The following is a 22438-nucleotide window of genomic DNA, read 5'->3' as shown; positions in this document are numbered from 1 at the left end:
GCAATGTAAATAATGATTAATATTGTTACACATTAACACATTATTCAGATTTACAGCCCCTTTTCCCCTGTGACTCTTAGAAATGAGCAAGAGACTAAAATAAATGATTTGATCTTTCTGAGTACCTCCTTACCATCTCCTTGTTCCATGTCTGGGTCCATGACTTCAGCATGTGTGATCCAGTCCAAATAACCCCGCAGATCCTCATCCATTGCCTGTTGTTCTCTCAACTTCTGGAAAGCACCCCGTGATTTTGCTTTTTCACGCTCCTTGGTGAACTCTCTAGGATGTTTAAAAAAATGCATATTTTAAGGATGCCAAAACAGCATCAAAATGTGAAATAACAAATACCAAATTTCACAAATGAAATGTTGAAAATAAAAAACACAAATAGAAACTGTATTCATAAGTGTAGCGTAACATAAAAATTAGAAATCAAGAGCCAATATGGGATAAACACTTTGTATTTTGCCAATATAGGTGCCACTTCTGAAGGAAGAATATGCCTTGCAGTTTTGGTCTCTACTGCTCAAATGGGATATTATTCAGTTAGAGAGGGTACAGCGAAGGGCAACTAAGCTGGTAAAGACTGGCCAAGTTGGGGTTGTTTGCACTGGAGAATAGGGATGTAGCGAACCTGAAAAAAAATGTTCGCGAACCCGTTCGCGAACTTTCGTCAGAAAGTGCGAACGTTCGCGAACTTTGCGAACCCCATAGACTTCAATGGGAAGGCGAACTTTAAGACCTAGAAAAGCCATCTCTGGCCAGAAAACTGATTTTAAAGTTGTTTAAAGGGTGCCATGACCTGGACAGTGGCATGCAGGAGGGGCATCAATGGCAAAAATTTCTCTGAAAAATACGTTGTTGACACAGCGTTGCGTTTTGTGCTGTAAAGGGCAGAAATCACACTACATTCCTAAACTTATGTAATAAACTGCTTTAAAAAGTCCGGCATCTACATTCCAATCAAGTCGTGTAAAGGTTACGGCCGGTTCACACGCAAAGACAAAACGCCGCATTTACTGCAACGAAAAAAAACGCAAAAAGCTTTAATGATACTGTCAAGTGTGCGAATATTAGTTTTTACTAGTTGCTTGTCACCTCCAGGACGTTCGTCCCGTCGGTGGGAATATTTCTGTAGTGGTGTGTTTAGCAGTCACCGTGCTTGTGCGCACGTGCATGGTCAGGCAGAGGTAATTCAATGTAGAGTAACGTGAACCAAAAAACACTGATTCTGCAGTGTGGGCCCAGGTTTGTCCTACCTTTTCGATCACCTGTGGTGACCATAAAAGATACGATTTTGCCGCAGTTGCAGAACCCTGAAAAATCAGGAATGTGTACATTCCTAAAAAATTATGGTTTTTTTGTTGCAGCCACTGAAGCACAGAGGACAGAAAAAATATCTCAGATAGATGGTATCATAACCATGCCCCAGGCAAACCCTTTCAAAGAACTAAGATAGGGTGACAACAAGCACAGAAGACATTAAAAACATCAAAGCTAGATGGTATAATAACCATGCCCCAGCCAAACCCTTTCAAAGAACTCAGATAGGGTGACAACAAGCACAGAAGACATTAAAAACATCAAAGCTAGATGGTATCATAACCATGCCCCAGCCAAACCCTTTCAAAGAACTCAGATAGGGTGACAAGCACAGAAGACATTAAAAACATCAAAGCTAGATGGTATCATAACCATGCCCCAGCCAAACCCTTTCAAAGAACTCATATAGGGTGACAAGCACAGAAGACATTAAAAACATCAAAGCTAGATGGTATAATAACCATGCCCCAGCCAAACCCTTTCAAAGAACTCAGATAGGGTGACAACAAGCACAGAAGACATTAAAAACATCAAAGCTAGATGGTATCATAACCATGCCCCAGCCAAACCCTTTCAAAGAACTCAGATAGGGTGACAAGCACAGAAGACATTAAAAACATTAAAGCTAGATGGTATCATAACCATGCCCCAGCCAAACCCTTTCAAAGAACTCATATAGGGTGACAAGCACAGAAGACATTAAAAACATCAAAGCTAGATGGTATAATAACCATGCCCCAGCCAAACCCTTTCAAAGAACTCAGATAGGGTGACAACAAGCACAGAAGACATTAAAAACATCAAAGCTAGATGGTATCATAACCATGCCCCAGCCAAACCCTTTCAAAGAACTCAGATAGGGTGACAAGCACAGAAGACATTAAAAACATCAAAGCTAGATGGTATCATAACCATGCCCCAGCCAAACCCTTTCAAAGAACTCATATAGGGTGACAAGCACAGAAGACATTAAAAACATCAAAGCTAGATGGTATCATAACCATGCCCCAGCCAAACCCTTTCAAAGAACTCAGATAGGGTGACAAGCACAGAAGAGTAGAAGAGAGAAAAATTCAGGATTTACCTGTCCAAAAAGTTTGGCTTACAATTAAGCCAGTAGGATTTGCACCCTAGTTTGTACGGTGGTGGAGGAGGACGCTAAAGGACAGCTGTGTGTGGTGTCAAGCGGCGTGCAGAGAAGGACAGCTGCATGGGCAGTCAGAACAAGTCTTCTGGCGTGCAGTAACCCTCCGAGATCCATGCCTCATTCATTTTAATAAAGGTCAGGTAATCAACACTTTTGTGACCTAGGCGAGTTCTCTTCTCAGTTACAATCCCTCCTGCTGCACTAAAGGTCCTTTCTGAGAGGACACTTGAGGCAGGGCAAGACAACAGATTTATGGCAAATTGTGACAGCTCTGGCCACAGATCAAGCCTGCGCACCCAGTAGTCCAGGGGTTCATCGCTCCTCAGAGTGTCAATATCTGCAGTTAATGCCAGGTAGTCCGCTACCTGCCGGTCGAGGCGTTCTCTGAGGGTGGATCCAGAAGGGTCCTGGCGCTGCCTTGGACTGAAAAAACTTTGCATGTCTGACGTTACAGAGTGGCCAAAGTGCATTGTCCTTGCAGGTGTGCTCGTGGGAGGATTACCGGCACCTCTGCCCCTGGAATGTGGAGTGACATCACCCTTAAAAGAATTGTACAACATGTTTTGCAGGCTGGTTTGGAAATGCAGCATCCTTTCGGACTTGTGGTACGTTGGTAACATTTCTGCCACTTTATGCTTGTAACGAGGGTCTAGTAGCGTTGCCACCCAGTACAGGTCCTTCTCCTTAAGCCTCTTGATACGGGGGTCCTTCAACAGGCATGACAGAATGAAAGACCCCATTCTCACAAGGTTGGATGCAGAGGTATCCATCTCCCCTTCCTCGTTATCAAGGACTACGTCCTCATCCACCACCGTCTCCTCCCCCCAGCCACGTACAAGACCAGGGCTCCACAAAAGGTGACCACAAGCCCCCTGGGAAGCCTGCTCCTGTTGGTCTTCTGCCTCCACAAAGCCACCTTCCTCCTCTGACTCCGCTTCTGACACCTCTCCCTGCGTTGCAGCAGGTGCCTGGGAACGTTCTGGTGATTCCGCCCAGAAATCAGGCTCTTGGTCACGCTGGTCTACAGCGTCATCTGTCACTCGTCGCACGGCACGCTCAAGAAAAAAAGCAAAGGGTATTAGGTCGCTGATGGTGCCTTCAGTGCGACTAACCATATTTGTGACCTCGTCAAAAGGGCGCATCAGCCTGCAGGCGTCGCGCATAAGCACCCAGTAACGGGGGAAAAAAATCCCCAGCTCTGCAGATCCAGTCCTACCACCCAGTTCAAATAGGTATTCATTGATGGCTCTTTGTTGTTGCAGCAGACGTTCAAACATGAGGAGCGTTGAATTCCAGCGAGTCTGGCTGTCGCAAATTAAACGCCTGACTGGCAAGTTGTGCCGCCGCTGAATGTCAGCAAGGCGTGCCATGGCTGTGTAGGAACGTCTGAAATGGCCAGACACCTTCCTGGACTGCCTGAGAATGTCCTGCAATCCTGGGTACTTCGAGACAAACCGTTGGACTATCAAATTTAAAACATGTGCCATGCAGGGCACATGTGTTAAATTGCCCAGTCTCAGTGCTGCCAACAGATTGCTTCCGTTGTCACACACCACTTTTCCAATTTTCAGTTGGTGTGGGGTCAGCCACCGATCGGCCTGTGAGTGCAGAGATGACAGGAGTACAGATCCGGTATGGTTTCTACTTTCCAGGCACGTCATGCCCAAGACAGCATGACAACGGCGTACCTGGCACGTCGAATAGCCTATGTGGAGCTGGGGGTGCACAGGTGTGGAGGAGGACACAGCAGCAGAGGAGGAAGAAGCCGAGGAAGAAGTCAAGTTAGAAGACGACTTAGAAGACGACTTAGAAGACGACTTAGAAGACGAGTTAGAAGACGAGTTAGAGAGCAAAGGAGGAGTAGAGGTGGTGGCAGACCCGCATGCAACCCGTGGCGGTGACACCAACTCCACTGTTGTTGAACCACGCATTCCCTGCTTCCCAGCCATCACCAGGTTCACCCAGTGGGCAGTGTAGGTGACATACCTGCCCTGACCATGCTTGGAGGACCATGTGTCAGTAGTCATATGGACCTTTGCCCCAACACTAAATGACAGAGATGCGGTGATTTGGCTCTGCACATGCTGGTACAGGTGTGGTATTCCCTTCTGTGAAAAAAAATTGCGGCTGGGTACCTTCCACTGCGGTGTCCCAATTGCTACAAATTGGTGGAAAGCCTCAGAGTCCACCAGCTGGTATGGTAAAAGCTGGCGGGCTAAGAGTGCAGACAATCCAGCTGTCAGACGCCGGGCAAGGGGATGACTCGGAGGCATTGGTTTCTTACGCTCAAACATGGCCCTCACAGAAACTTGGCTGGGGGCAGATGAGCAGGAACTGGAAGGCGGAGTGGAGGGTGGTTGAGACGGGTCAAGGACAGCAGAGGTAGAGCAGTAAGATGCTGGAGCAGAAGGAGGGTGGCTTAGCGTTTGGCTGCTGCCTTTGAGGTGTTGCTCCCATAGTGCTTTGTGTTTGGCGTTCATGTGCCTTCGCATAGCAGTTGTACCTAAGTGGGTGTTGGGCTTCCCAAGACTCAGTTTCTGACTGCACTCATTGCAAATTACAGCGCTTTTGTCAGAGGCACACACATTAAAAAAATGCCACACTGCTGAGCCTTTTGATGTGGGCTTTCTAGCAGTAACAGTAGAAGTTGGCGGGTGCGTTGGCTGGCTGACCACAGGTGCCGATTCATGTTGTTGCCCTACTGTTCCCTAGGAGCTGTCCCTGCTTCTTCTAAGTCTTAATCTCCTCCTGCCTCTCTGACTTTCCGTCTCTCCATCTGAACTATCCTCCTCTTGCTCTCTTCTTGTGGGCACCCACAAAATATCACTCTCCTCATCATCATTCTCCTCAGATGCATCAATTTCTTCTGACAGCTCACAGAAGACAGCAGCAGCGGGGACCTCATCATCATCACACCTTATGTCCATCTCTGTTGTGTTGCCTGCCTGAATTATGATATCTGGTGTAACGTCCGCATCTCCTTCATCTTCTTCTGGCAATAATGGTTGCGCATCACTCAGTTCAACAAACTCATGAGTAAATAACTCCTCTGATTCCAGTGAAGAAGGGGCGGCGGTGGTGGAGGAAGTGGTATGTGGGGTGCCCATAGCAAAGGAGGATGAGGATGTTGTGGCAAAGTTAGAAACAGTAGAGGATGGGGTGTGCTGTGTAAGCCAGTCAACTACCTCTTCAGCATTTTGGGAGTTCAGGGTAAGTGCCTTCGGAAAACTGGGCAATTTCCTAGGGCCACAGGATATCATAGCAGCACGGCCCCTAGTGCCTCTGCGTGGCGGCCTGCCTTTGCCTGGCATTTTTTTTATTTTTACAAAACAACAACAACTTGGGTGATGTTTCTGGACACGGAATTATTATTGTTATTTAGACAAATTGTGAAAAAGATCACACAGCTAGGTGGCACTTGGTTGCAGACACCGGGCAACAAGGCCTGCAAGGGCAACGTATACAGTAGTGGATACGGAATATTTTATTGCTGGTGGAAAACCGTCACTCAAGTGATGTTTCTGGACACGGAATTATTATTGTAATTTAGACAGATTGTGAAAAAGCTCACACAGCTAGGTGGCACTTGGTTGCAGACACCGGGCAACAAGGCCTGCAAGGGCAACGTATACAGTAGTGGATACGGAATATTTTGTTGCTGGTGGAAAACCGTCACTCAAGTGATGTTTCTGGACACGGAATTATTATTGTTATTTAGACAAATTGTGAAAAAGATCACACAGCTAGGTGGCACTTGGTTGCAGACACCGGGCAACAAGGCCTGCAAGGGCAACGTATACAGTAGTGGATACGGAATATTTTATTGCTGGTGGAAAACCGTCACTCAAGTGATGTTTCTGGACACGGAATTATTATTGTTATTTAGACAAATTGTGAAAAAGCTCACACAGCTAGGTGGCACTTGGTTGCAGACACCGGGCAACAAGGCCTGCAAGGGCAACGTATACAGTAGTGGATACGGAATATTTTATTGCTGGTGGAAAACCGTCACTCAAGTGATGTTTCTGGACACGGAATTATTATTGTTATTTAGACAAATTGTGAAAAAGCTCACACAGCTAGGTGGCACTTGGTTGCAGACACCGGGCAACAAGGCCTGCAAGGGCAACGTATACAGCAGTGGATACGGAATATTTTATTGCTGGTGGAAAACCGTCACTCAAGTGATGTTTCTGGACACGGAATTATTATTGTTATTTAGACAAATTGTGAAAAAGATCACACAGCTAGGTGGCACTTGGTTGCAGACACCGGGCAACAAGGCCTGCAAGGGCAACGTATACAGTAGTGGATACGGAATATTTTATTGCTGGTGGAAAACCGTCACTCAAGTGATGTTTCTGGACACGGAATTATTATTGTAATTTAGACAGATTGTGAAAAAGCTCACACAGCTAGGTGGCACTTGGTTGCAGACACCGGGCAACAAGGCCTGCAAGGGCAACGTATACAGTAGTGGATACGGAATATATTATTGCTGGTGGAAAACCGTCACTCAAGTGATGTTTCTGGACACGGAATTATTATTGTAATTTAGACAGATTGTGAAAAAGCTCACACAGCTAGGTGGCACTTGGTTGCAGACACCGGGCAACAAGGCCTGCAAGGGCAACGTATACAGTAGTGGATACGGAATATATTATTGCTGGTGGAAAACCGTCACTCAAGTGATGTTTCTGGACACGGAATTATTATTGTAATTTAGACAGATTGTGAAAAAGCTCACACAGCTAGGTGGCACTTGGTTGCAGACACCGGGCAACAAGGCCTGCAAGGGCAACGTATACAGTAGTGGATACGGAATATATTATTGCTGGTGGAAAACCGTCACTCAAGTGATGTTTCTGGACACGGAATTATTATTGTAATTTAGACAGATTGTGAAAAAGCTCACACAGCTAGGTGGCACTTGGTTGCAGACACCGGGCAACAAGGCCTGCAAGGGCAACGTATACAGTAGTGGATACGGAATATATTATTGCTGGTGGAAAACCGTCACTCAAGTGATGTTTCTGGACACGGAATTATTATTGTTATTTAGACAAATTGTTATTTAGACAAAAAATACAGAGCAGTAGAAAGTAGATTACTTGCCAGAAATCCTACTTAAACTCTCCCTGAAATGAATGCACAGCTCCTATCCCCACACAAATACAGAGCAGTAGAAAGTAGATTACTAGCCAGAAATCCTACTTAAACTCTCCCTGAAATGAATGCACAGCTCCTATCCCCACACAAATACAGAGCAGTAGAAAGTAGATTACTAGCCAGAAATCCTACTTAAACTCTCCCTGAAATGAATGCACAGCTCCTATCCCCACACAAATACAGAGCAGTAGAAAGTAGATTACTTGCCAGAAATCCTACTTAAACTCTCCCTGAAATGAATGCATAGCTCCTATCCCCACACAAATACAGAGCAGTAGAAAGTAGATTACTAGCCAGAAATCCTACTTAAACTCTCCCTGAAATGAATGCACAGCTCCTATACCCACACAAATACAGAGCAGTAGAAAGTAGATTACTAGCCAGAAATCCTACTTAAACTCTCCCTGAAATGAATGCACAGCTCCTATCCCCACACAAATACAGAGCAGTAGAAAGTAGATTACTTGCCAGAAATCCTACTTAAACTCTCCCTGAAATGAATGCACAGCTCCTATCCCCACACAAATACAGAGCAGTAGTAGATTACTAGCCAGAAATCCTACTTAAACTCTCCCTGAAATCAATCACAGCTTCTCTCCCTACACTATCTCTTCAAGCACACACAGGCAGAATGTAAAATGGCTGCTGGGCTTCGGTTTATATATGGAAGGGAGTGGTCCAAGGGGGGGGTGGGGTGGCCCAGGAGGGAGAGCTGCCTGATTGCCTGACATGTATCTGCTGGTCTGGGGTGAGAGGTCAAAATTTGGCGCCAGCTAAGGCGAACCCAAATGGCGAACATCGCCAAAAGTTCGCGAATTTGCGGACTTGCGAACACCCGATATTCGCGCGAATTAGTTCGCCGGCGAACAGTTCGCTACATCCCTACTGGAGAAGAGGTGCTTAAGGGGTGATATGATAACTATGTATAAATATATAAGGGTATCATATAATAACCTCTCTAATGCTTTATTTACCAATAGATCCTTCCCACTGATATGAGGGCACCCATTCTGATTAGAAGAAGGGAGGTTCTGTCTAAGTATTCAGAAAGGATTTTGTACTGTGAGAGCTGTGAAATTGCGGCATTCTCTCCCTGAATCAACTGTACTGATACATTATATAGCTTCAAGAAGGGGTTGGATGGATTTTTAGCAACTGAGGGAATACAGGGTTATAGAAGATAGCTTTAAGTACAAGTTGATCCAGGGACTGGTCCGATTGGAGTTAGGAAGGATTTTTTTTTGCGGCAAATTAGAAAGGCTTCAGATGGGGTTTTTTTGCCTTCCTCTGGATCAACTAGCAGTTAGGCAGGTTATATATAGGTATTAAGGCTGACGTGTGTCCTTTTTTCAACCTAACTTACTATGTTACTTTTGTACTGGTTTTTGTTATTTGCACCACTGGTTAACAGAGTACTGTAGTTTTTAATATACTGTATGGCCAAACAAATTAAAAATTGGAACACTCGCTGTACAGCATAATTATAATACAGTAGACCCCCTATTTTGTTTTTTCAGGTGACCAGAAAAGATCTGGAAAAAAATCTGAAAAAATGTAAAATCAGAAAATGTATTATGCATTTTATAGTTGTGTGATAGTAAGGTAAGGAGCAGCAAGATAGAAAGGTTTAAGATGAGAGAGCGCAGTGGGTGTGGATGGTGTAAAAAGACGGAGGCTCTGAGAGGAGCGGAGGGGGCGATCAGGAACATGCAGGGAGACCAGTGAAGAAATGTAGTGAGGAGCAGAGGAGTGAAGGGCTTTGAATGTTAGCAGAAGGATTCTGTAAGTTATCCTTTGCTTAACAGGCAACCATGCAAGAGAGCTTATGTGAGTCTGAACAGGTTCCCTCTTCGGAGAAAGCAGGAGGATCCTGGCAGCAGAGTTTAAAATTGATTGCAGGGGAGAGAGGTGGGAGTCTGGGAGGCCGGTTAGTAGGAGATTGCAGTAATCTAAGTGGGAAAGGATAAGGGCATGTATTAGTGTTTTAGCTGTTACTTGTGAAAGAAAGGGGCGTATCTTGGCAATATTGCGGAGGAAAAATGGCAGGTTTTGGCAGTATTATTGATATGGTTGGAGAAGGAGAGTGACTGATCAAAGATAACCCCAAGGCAGCATGTAGAATTTACAGGGTTGATGGTCATGCCATCAATAGTAATGGTGAAAGGAGGAGGAGGGCCAGGTTTGGGTAGGAAGACCATGAGCTCTGTTTTAGCTAGGTTAAGTTTGAGCTGGCGTCGGTTCATCCAGGAGGAGATTCCCCAGGAGGCAGTTACCAATCTGGGTTTGAACATCAGTGGTTAGTGCAGGGGTGTCTAAATATATCTGGATGTCATCTGCATATAAGTGATATTTAAGACCAAAAGAAGAAATAAGGTCTCCTAAAGAGAGAGTGTACAGAGAGAACAGTAAAGGACCAAGCACAGAGCCCTGAGGCACCCCCACACTAATCGGAACGGGGGTAGAGGATTTGTTACCAAGAGCAACAGAGAAAGAGCGGTTAGAGTGATAGGAAGAGAACCAGAATGCTGCTTGATCCCGGATACCCAGAGAATAGGGAATTTGCATAAGGACAGAATGGTTGACAGTATCAAAAGCAGAGGAAAGGTCTAGGAGAATGTGGACCGAGTAGCGTTCTTTGGCCTTGGCAGTCTGGAGATCATTAGCCACTCTACATAAGGCCATCTCAGTGGCCAAAAACCAGACTGCATAGGGTCCAGCAGATTATGGGTGCAGAGAAAGTTAGCGACACGAGAAAAGACAAGACGTTCCAGGAGTTTAGAGGCTAGGGGCAGGAGAGAGACGGGACGGTAGTTAGAAAGGCAGGACGGGTTCAGCGTAGCCTTTTTAAGAATAGGTTTGACACATGCTTGTTTGAAGAGAGAGGGAAAAGTACCAGAAGCCAGAGAGGAATTGAAGAGGATCGCAGAAGCTGAGAAACTTCAGACTCTGTTACGAGACTGAAGGAGCTGAATATGGAGAGAGGAGATTTAGCAAGGTTGAGATTACCGGTATCTATGTAAAAAGATGACAGCAAAAATCACAAATTTCTGCACAGGGGCTCTGACTTTTGTGGGTAACACCATTAAAGAATATACTAGGATGCTGACTGCTAGTCTTCTGTATCAGCTGATTTCCACCAACAACTGCTTGAGTTTCTGTGCCTCTGTTCTCCCAAATTAAAATGCTGGTAATTGTACAGGTACTTCTCACAAATCAGTTTGGGCCTTCCTGACCATAAAGCATCAGGTGTTGGGGGTGTCTCCTACTGCCATGACCTGATGTTCCTAGGAGAAAGGTATGAGCAAACCCCACAGCACCCCCCAGTGGAAACACCAATGGCTCAGTAATATGAAATCTTCCAGGACATGCTACAGGCTGTAAGTTTTGTTTTTTTATTCTTTTTTATGTGTCAGGCATGTTGGGCGAGGCTTAGCCTCCCCAGACCTTAATGAAAATCCACCCATGACAACATTTATTTAATATAAATAAAATTTAATTTAAAATGGATTTAAAATGGATGCATCAAAATCATCTTAATTTGTATGATGATGACACGTAGTAGATTCTTCCTCATAGACAAATATTAATAAAGGGTGTATAAGGTATCAAATACTAGCAATGTTAATTCTTACCCGCTCAGGACACCCAAAACTAGATTGAGTACGAAGAACGATCCAAGTAGGATAAGACTTACAAAGTAAATCCAGGGCCATTCATTGCCAATAGCATCATTGACCTAAAAAAGGTATGTGAAAAAGTTTCAAGTTTCTGAGGCCACAGGGATCATAGTAGAACTACTGACATATAAACAAAGCTATTGAATCTTACATTAATACTCCTTTAATTGATATTGAACATGCATGTCAAGATAAAAAACAATCTGAACATTTATTGTCCCAGGAAGCCCTTCTAGTTGCTGACTGACTAATAGGTTAGAGATGCAAAGAAGAAGGTTATGTTCTGGCTATTATGTTAGATATCCCACATAAATGGTGTATGTTTTATTTCTGAATTACAGTGTTTACATTGCAAATAATTAACTCTACCATATAGAATGTTATTCTTGAACCAACAAATGTATTTTTTAAGCTGTAATATTGATGTGTAGGCAGCCATCTCAGAAGGAGCCAGCACTACACAATAGAACTGCTTTCAGATATGCTATTGTTTCTCCTACTCAATGTATTTTCATGTCTACCACTAGGTGGACATCTGAGCACCTTTAGAAATGCAACTGATTTCTGAACTCATTCTGATGTCAACAATGCTGAAATCTTCAACAAACGTCTGTAATTCTCCTTATTAGTGATAAGCTAATCTGTCCTGGTTCGCTTCGCTGTAAAATCCGCAAAACTGTGATGCAACTTTGTTTTAATGCAACCGCAACTTGTTCCTCACTTGGCAAATTTTTCCGAAATGCGAAATGCGGAAATTTGGTGTGAATACATATACATATAACTTAAAAATCATTGCCAGAATCGGTGGCAACAGGGAATTATTTAGTGAGGGTTAGAAGTGTGTTGGATGCTGTTCTATCAGAGAAGGATATGTATATAATATGCTAAATCTATTAAAAATGCGCATGGAGTAAACGCTCATTTCCATTCAATAATGGTGGCTAGCCTTTTTCTTGTTTTTTAAATAGTTTAGAGATATGGCAGCCAGGCTTGCTAGGCAGGTTGCTTTTGGAAAACATTAGAGGGGGGAAGAGAAACAATTTTTTTTAGTGCGAAGTTCCGAGAAATATTCAAAAAACCAAATAGAAAGCAATTGGATAGTAGTAGTTAGGAATGCACAGAATTCACTTTTTTCTGATTTGGCTGAATACCGAACCGAATCCAAATCCTTTTTAGGTTTACATGAGAAAAAGTGACATGATTTTTAGGATTCAGTTTGGCCAGGAGCGTGGATTCGGCCAAATCCTGCCGATAAAGGCTGAATCTTGGCTGAATCCTGAACTGAATTCTGAATTTGGTGCATCCCTAGTAGTAGAAATAGTTTTTGTAGTATACTATTTAAAACCAATACATTTTGTAAAGGTGAACTAGCACTTGAAAAACTAGCCTAATTTACATCACCTCTGCGCTACGAGGTTAGGGTGATTGCTTTCACAATAAATAAAAAAGGCAGTTGACAACAGTAAACCTAACACATACCAAATGATTTTAACAAAGTATAAATATTGTAGACTTTATAAAACACAATCTATATGACCACTCACCCAGTAGAGCACCTCTGTCCATCCCTCCATGGTGATGCACTGATATACAGTCAGCATGGCAAAACCGAAATTGTCAAAGTGTGTAATGCCATTGTTAGGTCCTGGCCACCAGCCTCTGCATTCACTCCCATTTATTGCGCACTGGCGACCCTGACCTGTTGTGCTGCATGGGGAGGGTTTCTCAACTGTGGCAATTACATCTAAAAACAGACAGCATATAAGTAATTTAAAGAACTGCATATTTATGACTAGATCCCAAAAGTAAAGTATTTGAGTGTGTAAATACACACTCAAATACAAACTGTGCTCAGCAATGTTGTAATTAATAGAAATATTTATTTTATAAACTTTGTTTCATACAGTATATTGTGCTTTTTTATAAGTCTAAATGTCAGATTAGGGTTTTTAGCCGTTTGGACACATAGTAAATCACGAAAAAGTCACAACTTTTAGTACTAAAAATCCAAACTGGAAAAAAAAATCTGACGGTTAGTAAATGGCACCCTAAAAATAGGTATGCGTAAGTTTAGGGTGCCATTTAGAGTAAGTCAATTTCAGTAAGCCGTATAGTTATAGTATTCTCACCTGTTGCTTTGTAATAACAAGTTTTGTGCATCTTCCCAGAGAAAAGTTCTTTTCCAACAATAGCATATATTATGATCATGAAAAGGACGAGCAAAGCAATGTGGAGTAATGGAACCATTGCTTTAATTATAGAATTCAGCACTACTTGAAGACCTGCAAAAGAAGCAAGTATTAGAATGCATGAAAAATAAATTATCTTCAAGTAAGTGCAGCAGGACTGGGCATTAATATGCAAATAATTGCAGCAAAATGCTGAATGTAAAATATGTTATATATCATTTGACTGATGTATCATAATGCCAACCCACTATCTATTATTATAACAGTACCAAAACAGTATCGACAGTTACACACAATAATAACACAAGTTATTTTAAAAAGTATCTATTATAAATTATTTATTACTACTCATAACACCCCAAGTGCTTTGGAATACTTACTTGGCACTCCAGACACCAAACGAAGAGGCCTAAGAACACGGAAAGCTCTCAGGGCTTTAACATTAAAGCCAGTTCCTCCTGGTGCTGTTACACCCTGAACCTTATTGATTTGTTCCAGGACAATTGTGAAAAGTCTGTTAACAGAGAAGTATATAAACAGAAAGTCACTGGGGGTCATTTATAAAGTCCATGCAGCGCTTATTATTCTTGCATAAGGTCGCTTTGCTTTGTGCACACGTTTTCCAATAAACATTTACATTTTACACTGCTGTGCCCTCTTTCCCTTTTCTGCAGATTGCTGTGAAATGCACAATGCATAAAAATTTGCAAATAGCTTGCAAATAAGACTGAGCTTTGTGTGAGCATGGCCACTGCATTTGTTCTACACTAATATAGCACAATTTTTAATTTGCGAATAAATTCACAATTGCGAAATCTGTTTAGCGAATAGTTGTTATGCCACAAAAGTTGTGGCATAATACGGACACAGGGTGTGTTTGTAAATACTTGCAAATTGCGATTATGCCATATTTAAAAAACCTTAGCACATTTGCACTGCAAATAAAAGTTTGCACAGTCTTGTCCAGCTTTATAACTATAAACATGGGCAGGGCAAATATGTTCACTGTACAGGTATCGGACCCCTTATCCGGAAACCTGTTATCCAGAAAGCTCAGAATTATGGAAAGCCTGTCTCCCATAGACTCCATTTTAATCAAATAATTCAGAATTTTAAAACTGATTTCCTTTTTCTCTGTTGTAATAAAGCAGTATCTTGTAATTGATCCCAACTAAAATGAGGTGGGTGGGGTTTGATTAGTTGCACCTGAACAGACAGTTTAAATAGAACCACTGGGACTTCAGTGGTGCTTGCTCTATAGGCTAATGCCAGATGAGGCGTAGGGCGGATATTTTCGGTAAGCGGAAAAGCGCTTGCCGAAAATTCCGCCCTATGCCTCCTACTTGTGCCTGCACCAAATGAATGGAATATGCTCGGGTGCATGCACATGTAGTGAGTCTTGCCTTTTTATGCGTATTTCGCCTACATGTGCCTGCACCCGAGCATATTTCATTCATTCGGGTGCAGGCACATGTAGGAAGGCGTAGGGCGGTATTTTCAGCAAGCGCTTTTCTGCTTGTCGAAAATATCCGCCCTCGTCTGGCATTAGTCTTAAGTGAGTTCTCTGCCTCTATGCCTAAGGCATAGAGGCAGGGCAAGCAATATATAATTGACAGCTGGGATTTTTAATTGCCTTTATAATGGGTTTGGATGTGTTAATATAAAAATGAATGTGGGTTTCATGTTTAATTTGAAAAGGACTTTTATTATACAGCTTTTTATGTCTGGGTGACAGGTCCACTTTAACTAGGTAACTAACATCAAATGCAGTTCCAGGTGCTTGGTCAGTTGGAAATAGCCTAAGGTGTGTAAATACGTGCTGGGGGTTGCTGTGGTATCCACAGGGGAGGAAGAGGCATATGGATTTAAGGGTGTGTCTTAATATGACATAATCTAATTCTTTCACATATGAATGAATGCAGTGAGGACCAAGCATTTGGGTTTTTGCTGCACTACCACCATTGTGATTACATGGGTGTGGTTTGAAGTGGGTGTGGTTTAAAAAAGGGGAGTAGTCAAAACTGGCTTCCATTAGCAGCCCTCCACTATGTATTCTAGAGAAATTCCGGCCCACGGCACCACAGAAGTTGGACAGCACTGATGTATCCCATACTTGTCAGCATGTGTTAATTTGTATGATCATATTCAAATAAACATTGTTGATGAAGATACTGTTTTTTTTAACCTTACCTAACATTTACCTGTAAGGAACTGCAAAGATTGTAACTTGAGGATGAAGACACAAGCAGCAACTAGTCGCTGTGACGTTTTAAAAAGTCAAGTAATCACATCCACTTTCCTGCCATAGGTATATTATCCAGAATACTGGATTCTTATTAAAGGATCTTTCTGTAATTTGGATCACCATACCTTAAAATTGCTAAAACATATATATATCCAATAGAGATTTATGAAGCTTAGCTATGATGAAGTATAAGGTATTTATTTTATGATTTGTAAGCAGGGCTGTATTTAGGTTAAAAGATTGTAAACAAGTCCGTATTTAGGTCCGGTGCAACCCTAGGCACCATACCTAAACACGTCCCTCAAGTTGAGGAAGTGATGTCACGCGCACAGTTTAAAAAGTTTAAAACATATTAGATACATCAGCATGTCTACTTTTATATATTTTTACTTTGGTTAGAATATGACCTTAAATTTCAGGAATCTGTTCTAAACTTTTAACTACTGTCAGGTAAGCTAACACTTTTGAACTAGAAAGGGAAGTTTGAGAAGGGAAACTTGTTGGTTTGAAAAACATGTGACGTTACTGAATGAAATCTTATTGGCTTTTGGTGCCCACTTTTACTAACCTTGTACTGCAGTCCACCAGTGACTAACTCAGTGACTAGTCTCAATGAAATTCAATTGGTGAAATCTGATTGGCTTTTGGTGGATTTCCCTACTTTTTTTACCCCAAAGTCAGTGGAAAAATTGGGGTGTTTGGAGCGGCACCACAAAAAGATGGAGGGCGGGATCGCTCAGAAAAGCACAAGCAACCTGCTCCGCTATAGCACAAAGAAGTGTGGTTGTTGTACCCCTTAAACTGTAGGATGAGAAGCACTTAGAAACTGGGGGGTGCTAAGAATAAGAAAAAGAAGATTAAGAAGTGGAAGAACAAGCTGAAGTCGAAAAACAGTATGTTTCAGGATTTTTCAAACCAGCATAATAAATGTTTGAATGATGCCAACATGAAGGATAAAAAAAAAAGAAGACCCTACCTCATTTTTAAAAATGGGCACACAAGTTTAATGCACAAGTATGCACAAAATAATTTTCTTATGCAAATAGCCGAGAAGGAATTGAAGGGAATATTGCACGAAAGCAGTGAAACCTGACCTTTTGATTACTACATTACTGTAAAATAAATATTTGAGGCTCATTCTAAATCTACCAATTTGGCTTTAATCCTAAAAGTGCATAAATAATTTTTTGGGGAGTTCATAGTTTAACAGAATTAAAGACCCAGCTGCTGAAAACTTATGCTATTTGGCATTCAAAATATTGTTTAGACAAGATGCTAGATTAAACCAGCTACCTAACAGGTTTATAATATTATTTAATGTACTTTAAACCCCATTTTGAGCAATAATGCTAAAATATGCATCTCTTGGTAAATACACCTCTAAAATTTAGGTGTGTACTGTTGTGGCCAATTTCTTTCCATGTATTGTCATAGCTGCTTGTTTATTTTGCTTATTTTTTTTATTTTTCTGTCTATTACAGCGATTGTCATCAAGTACACATGTCATAGTAAATTAATTAGGGGAAATATATCCTCTCTTTTTGGCATGAGCTAATTATTGGGGCTTATGTAAAAAAGGTGCAAACACACTATCTGAGCATACAGTGTAAAGTAACCTCACCCCCCTCACCATGTTTCATTGTGAAGCAATGGATTCTGGGATTTGAAGTCCTTCTGCTTTACAAAGAATATATGCACCACCAATTGTCCCATAATCTATCACTTAACAATGGAACATGGGGGAAATGGAGTAACTAGTCCCAGCAAACATGATTTCCTTTCAATTGTGAAATTAGATATGTCTGTAAAAAGAGTTCAGATGTTTATATATCTTTTCTTTACATAAACCTAACTGAATGAGCTCATGTCAGAAAGAGGGGTATATTTTTTCCTTCAATTGCCTACCAGTGGAAAAACTAAGAAAACATCAAGATTGAGAATTCCTTACCCAACAGAGACAATGGTGAAGTCCAAGATATTCCAGCAATTGCGTAGGTATGCATCAGAATGTAGAATAAACCCATATGCTACTATCTTTAGAGCTGCTTCAATGGTGAATATAAAAAGGAAGATATATTCAATCTTTTCCTGAAGTGAGACACAAATTAAATAATATTAAAACTAAAAATACATGATATTGTTGATGTTAGTCACAGTGTCCTGGCTAACAGCACTAGCGGCCAAATTAACCAAATTATCAATATAAATACTGATACATTTTGTAGGATGTAATACTGATGTCACTAAAACCTAAAGTGGGTCAATGAAATACTGGCACATTTATAAGTAAACTCAGCTATGGTCCACTAAGTTCATTATTAATAAATGATAGCATGAGGAAATGATAGGATTGGACAAGTATGCAAAAAAAAAAATTTTCTGTGATAACTCCTTACACATATTTTAAACGAATGTTCATGAAGGGCAGGTGTAGGCTAACAAAGCCCTTACTGCTTGTGAGCACTGGCTTGCCAAGCAGTCACCAAAGAAAAGTAAAGGTACCAATAACTTTCTGCCCAAAGTAAAATATGAAACGATATTTCAGTAGGGCTTGAAAAGGAATGCAGCAGAAGATCATCAAGTGAGTGGGTACAAGAGGCTAAAATGCAGCAAGTGGGAGTGACTTTATTGTAGTAGAATCTATTTGGCCAGATTTTAGTATGCTAGCTCTGGAATAAGTCACAGTCACTAAACCCTATAATTGAAGTAGCGAAAAAAAATACTGCGCAGATTAGACAGGCGTAATTGTATGCGCTCGGTACCCAGGTATGTAGATGCACACCAAAAGTGCTTTATTTGTGTTTAAAGCAGACTACAAATTAAGTATGGATAGGTAAGTGGAACATGTAATGCAGGTAGCACTTGTAATTAGTAGCATAATGAGGGCATACATTTTTGAATAACATGGACTTCAAGGATAATAGTCATAACTTCTACTAAGGTATGCAGAATTATGCAGAGTTCTATTAACATGATTTAATGTCCGCTAATGGTATTTTTGGTAATTCTACTGTAAGGAAACAGAGAGTCGAACAAGAATGAAAGTACTACCAGGAGTAGGCTGCCAGTTACAGGTGACTTAAATGACTTGGTCACACTATAAATACTAGGGTTGCATAAGATGAGAATGAGTCATATAAAGCAGAAATAGTGTAAATATGTATGACATAGGGTTAGTGCTGAGATATTTTTCAGCACCATATTAAAGTTATCCCATTGCTTACTTTCAAGAGGTAGAATAATAGATAAGTAAACTTCATGGATTATATTTATTAAAGAGTGAAATTAGAGCTCACCCCAGTCCACTAGAGTTAAATTTAGAGTATTTAGCCATGAGTGAAAGTGAACATTCACCCTTTAATAAATATTCCTTAAAAAATACTATAGAAATGAATGACATGTGACAGAATGAGAGTAGCAGAATTTCACCTAAACTGTGGCAAGCTCTTACTTCACTCTTGTGTAAGCAGAAGTGCAAAATTCGCTCTGAATCCATGCCTGGGAAATTGTTTCCCCCATCACTAGCAGCTACTTCTAATTGTCTTTATGTGCACAGGCAATTGTTAGTATTGTCAATGGCAGGGTATTTTCTGCTGTTTAGTTGCCATGACAAGTAGCTGCTACTAAGTAGTAAGGGTTGAGAGCAGCAGTACTGTGTAATTATACACATCTGAAGAAGGCCAGTACAAATAGCCAGGCACAGTGTGTCTTATTTTGACATTAATATTATAATTTTGTAAAATGCTTGGAAGAGTTGAAGGAAAATGACCAGCCATAAGATGGTTGTATTTAATTATAGGGATGCACCGAATCCAGTATTCGCTTCAGTATTCGGCAAAGATGCAGCCTTTTTCCAGCAGGATTCAGATTCAGCCGAAACTAAGGGGCCCATTTACTAAACTCACAAGTATTTATGAGATAAATTCGTATTTTTTCCAACTTATAGAACATTTCATAATGTTCATGATAATTTCATTAAAATTCCACAACTTTTTCGGACTTGGTGAATGGGCCCCTAAGTGTCTGGCTGAACCGAATCCTTAAAATCACGTGACTTTTGGTTATATGAACACGGAAGTAAAAAAAATGTAAGTTAAATTTCCATGCAAATTAGGATTCAGATTTGGCTTGGTATTCAGGCGAATCATTCCCAAAGGATTTGGGGTTCGGACGAACCCAAATATAATGGATTCAGTGCATCCCTATTTACTTATAATAACTTGCTCCTGTATGTGCCTCTTTTTCTTCAATCTGTGCAGGATATTAAGACAGTAATAATTGGACCAGCTGCTTGGATGTCACATTCATTTTTATCTGAACTAGATCTGTCGTCCAATGCTATGCAGATGTGCATATTTCCTTTTATCAAGCCAATACGATCTTTTGTCTTAGTATATAAATGCATTCTGAAATCTAAACATTTATGCCCCTGATAAAGTCCAAATCAAGAAGAAATGTGTTGGGCCACTAATCTGGACTGTACTATTTAAGATGCTGATTGAACTACTTTTGTAAAGGCAATATTTTTTATTCAATAAATATTTATCATTGATTTTACACTAAGGAAGTGTGTTTCTCTCTTTTCTTTTGATTGTTCACGGAATCTACTGGCTTGACCAGCAGTATTGAGGAGGTGGCAACACTACTTTGGATTTAACTACAGGTATCGGACCCCTTATTTGAAAACCCATTATTGAGAAAGTTCCAAATTACGGAAAGGCCATCTCCCAAAGACTCCAATTTAATCAAATAATTCACATTTTTAAAAATGTCCTTTTTCTCTGTAATAATAAAACAGTACCTTGTACTTGATCCCATCTAAGATATAATTAATCCTTATTGGAGGCAAAACAATCCTACTGGGTTTAATTACTGTTTAAATAATGTTTTTAGCAGACTTTAGGTAGGAGATCTGAATTACAGAAAGACCCTTTATCCGGAAACCCCCAGGTCCCGAGCATTCTGGATAATGGGTCCCATACCTGTACTGATCAACTGTACTAAAGCTCCTGTTGATTATACACACTTTGGTTTAGCGCCCTTTCTTTTTGGATTTTATCTTTTACGTAAGTTGTATAACCTTTTTATTCAAAATTGTTTATTCAAATTTTAGTTTTTGTCTGTCTACTTAAAATGTACTGTGAAAATGTACATTACTGTATGATGAGTAAAGCTACATAAACATATGCATACATACATATTACATGGCTAAACTACTTTCCTTTATACTAGCCTGTACCAAGAAAATTTTAAAAATATCAGAGTTTCAGAGAAATAAATGTAAGCAGAACATTTGACTAAGACTGCAATTCCTTTTGAAATTTTACTGTTCAGCCGAACCAGTTCAGATCAGATTCTGGGCTCCTATTGTAAGGCTACTGGGAATCCCACCATAGTACTTCACTGACTAAAACATCTAGAGCATAAGGAACCTGTTTCCCCTGAGCCTATAAAAACAGATATGTCTATATTTGAACCTCTGTTATCACTGGAGCACATGCTTTGGGCTTAGTGCCCCTTTAAACATAGGTAACAGCAAGCGTAGGGAATGGTGGCACAGAAGTGGGCTCCGCAAACTTGCTATTATACTCTCTTACCTGGACATGCTCACTGTCTGACTGTACTGGCCCTTATTATGTGACTTTATTCCTGCATTACCTAATACTAGATAGCCCTTTTAATAGTGCTTAGAATCTTCTATATACAAAAATGTGCATATGAAGACACCCCTTGATATATATATATATATATATATATATATATATATATATATATATATATATATATATATATATAAAAATATATATAAATATATACGAGGATGAGCTTTTTTTTAAACCCGAGTATTTTCATTTTGGGAATTTAATGTGCATTTGACTACTTGGATATATTCTGAAAGCACATTAAAGGAACAGTAACACCAAAAAATGAAAGCGTATAAAAGTAACTAAAATATAATGTGCTGCTGCCCTGCACTGGTAAAAGTTGTGTGTTTACTTCAGAAAGTCTACTATAATTTATATAATAAGCTGCTATGTAGCCACGGGGGCAGCCATTCAAGCTGGAAAAAAGGAGAAAAGGCACAGGTTACATAACAGATAACAGATAAGTTCTGTAGAATACAATAGTGTTTTATCTGTTATCTGCTATGTAACCTGTGCCTTTGAATGGCTGCCCCCATGGCTACATAGCAGCTTATTTATATAAATTATAGTAGACTTTCTGAAGTAAAAACACAATTTTTACCAGTGCAGGGCAGCAGCACATTATATTTTAGTTACTTTTATACGCTTTCATTTTTTGGTGTTACTGTTCCTTTAAACACATAAATGCAGTATTCTATGTTAAATGCTAAACTGTGCTAAAAAGCTAAAAAGAATATGAATTCTTGTGGGTACAAAAGGCAGAATAAAATGTCATTGACTGGCACACACATTTAAGTGCATTTAAATCTTCATCTCAAATGCCTAAAAAAATAACTGTGTGTAAATACCCTTTAAATAATTATCAGACTCGGACTCGTGGGCAGGCCACAAAAGCCTGGGCCTAGGGCAGCATGTCGCCAGCTGGCCAGATCTGCACTGGGGACTGAACAGGAGATTTCTGACAGCCTCAGTTCAGCCAATCGGTACAGGAGGTGGTACAAGCACTGAGGAGCAAACACGTGGGGGAGGGGTTGGGGAAG

At 40.7% G+C, this 22438-nt stretch overlaps 1 protein-coding gene across 1 annotated transcript in view; it reads right to left on the bottom strand.

Moving 5' to 3' along the window:
• The window catches only part of cacna1s (calcium channel, voltage-dependent, L type, alpha 1S subunit), an 83730-nt gene that overhangs the window by 51229 nt on the left and 10063 nt on the right, over positions 1 to 22438 (bottom strand). Inside the window, exons 4-9 of the mRNA XM_031896822.1 lie at positions 17702 to 17841; positions 13889 to 14022; positions 13449 to 13601; positions 12864 to 13063; positions 11275 to 11378; positions 134 to 282 (exon numbers count right to left, since the gene is read on the bottom strand). Coding sequence (XP_031752682.1) covers positions 134 to 282; positions 11275 to 11378; positions 12864 to 13063; positions 13449 to 13601; positions 13889 to 14022; positions 17702 to 17841 — 880 coding nt within the window. The remainder of the gene's footprint in view (positions 1 to 133; positions 283 to 11274; positions 11379 to 12863; positions 13064 to 13448; positions 13602 to 13888; positions 14023 to 17701; positions 17842 to 22438) is intronic.

Source organism: Xenopus tropicalis, chromosome 2 (genome assembly GCF_000004195.4).
Source record: "Xenopus tropicalis strain Nigerian chromosome 2, UCB_Xtro_10.0, whole genome shotgun sequence".
NCBI classification, from domain to species: Eukaryota; Metazoa; Chordata; class Amphibia; order Anura; family Pipidae; genus Xenopus; species Xenopus tropicalis.
The sequence above is the reverse complement of the archived record's forward strand: the minus strand, read 5'-3'. Positions and strand labels throughout refer to the sequence as shown.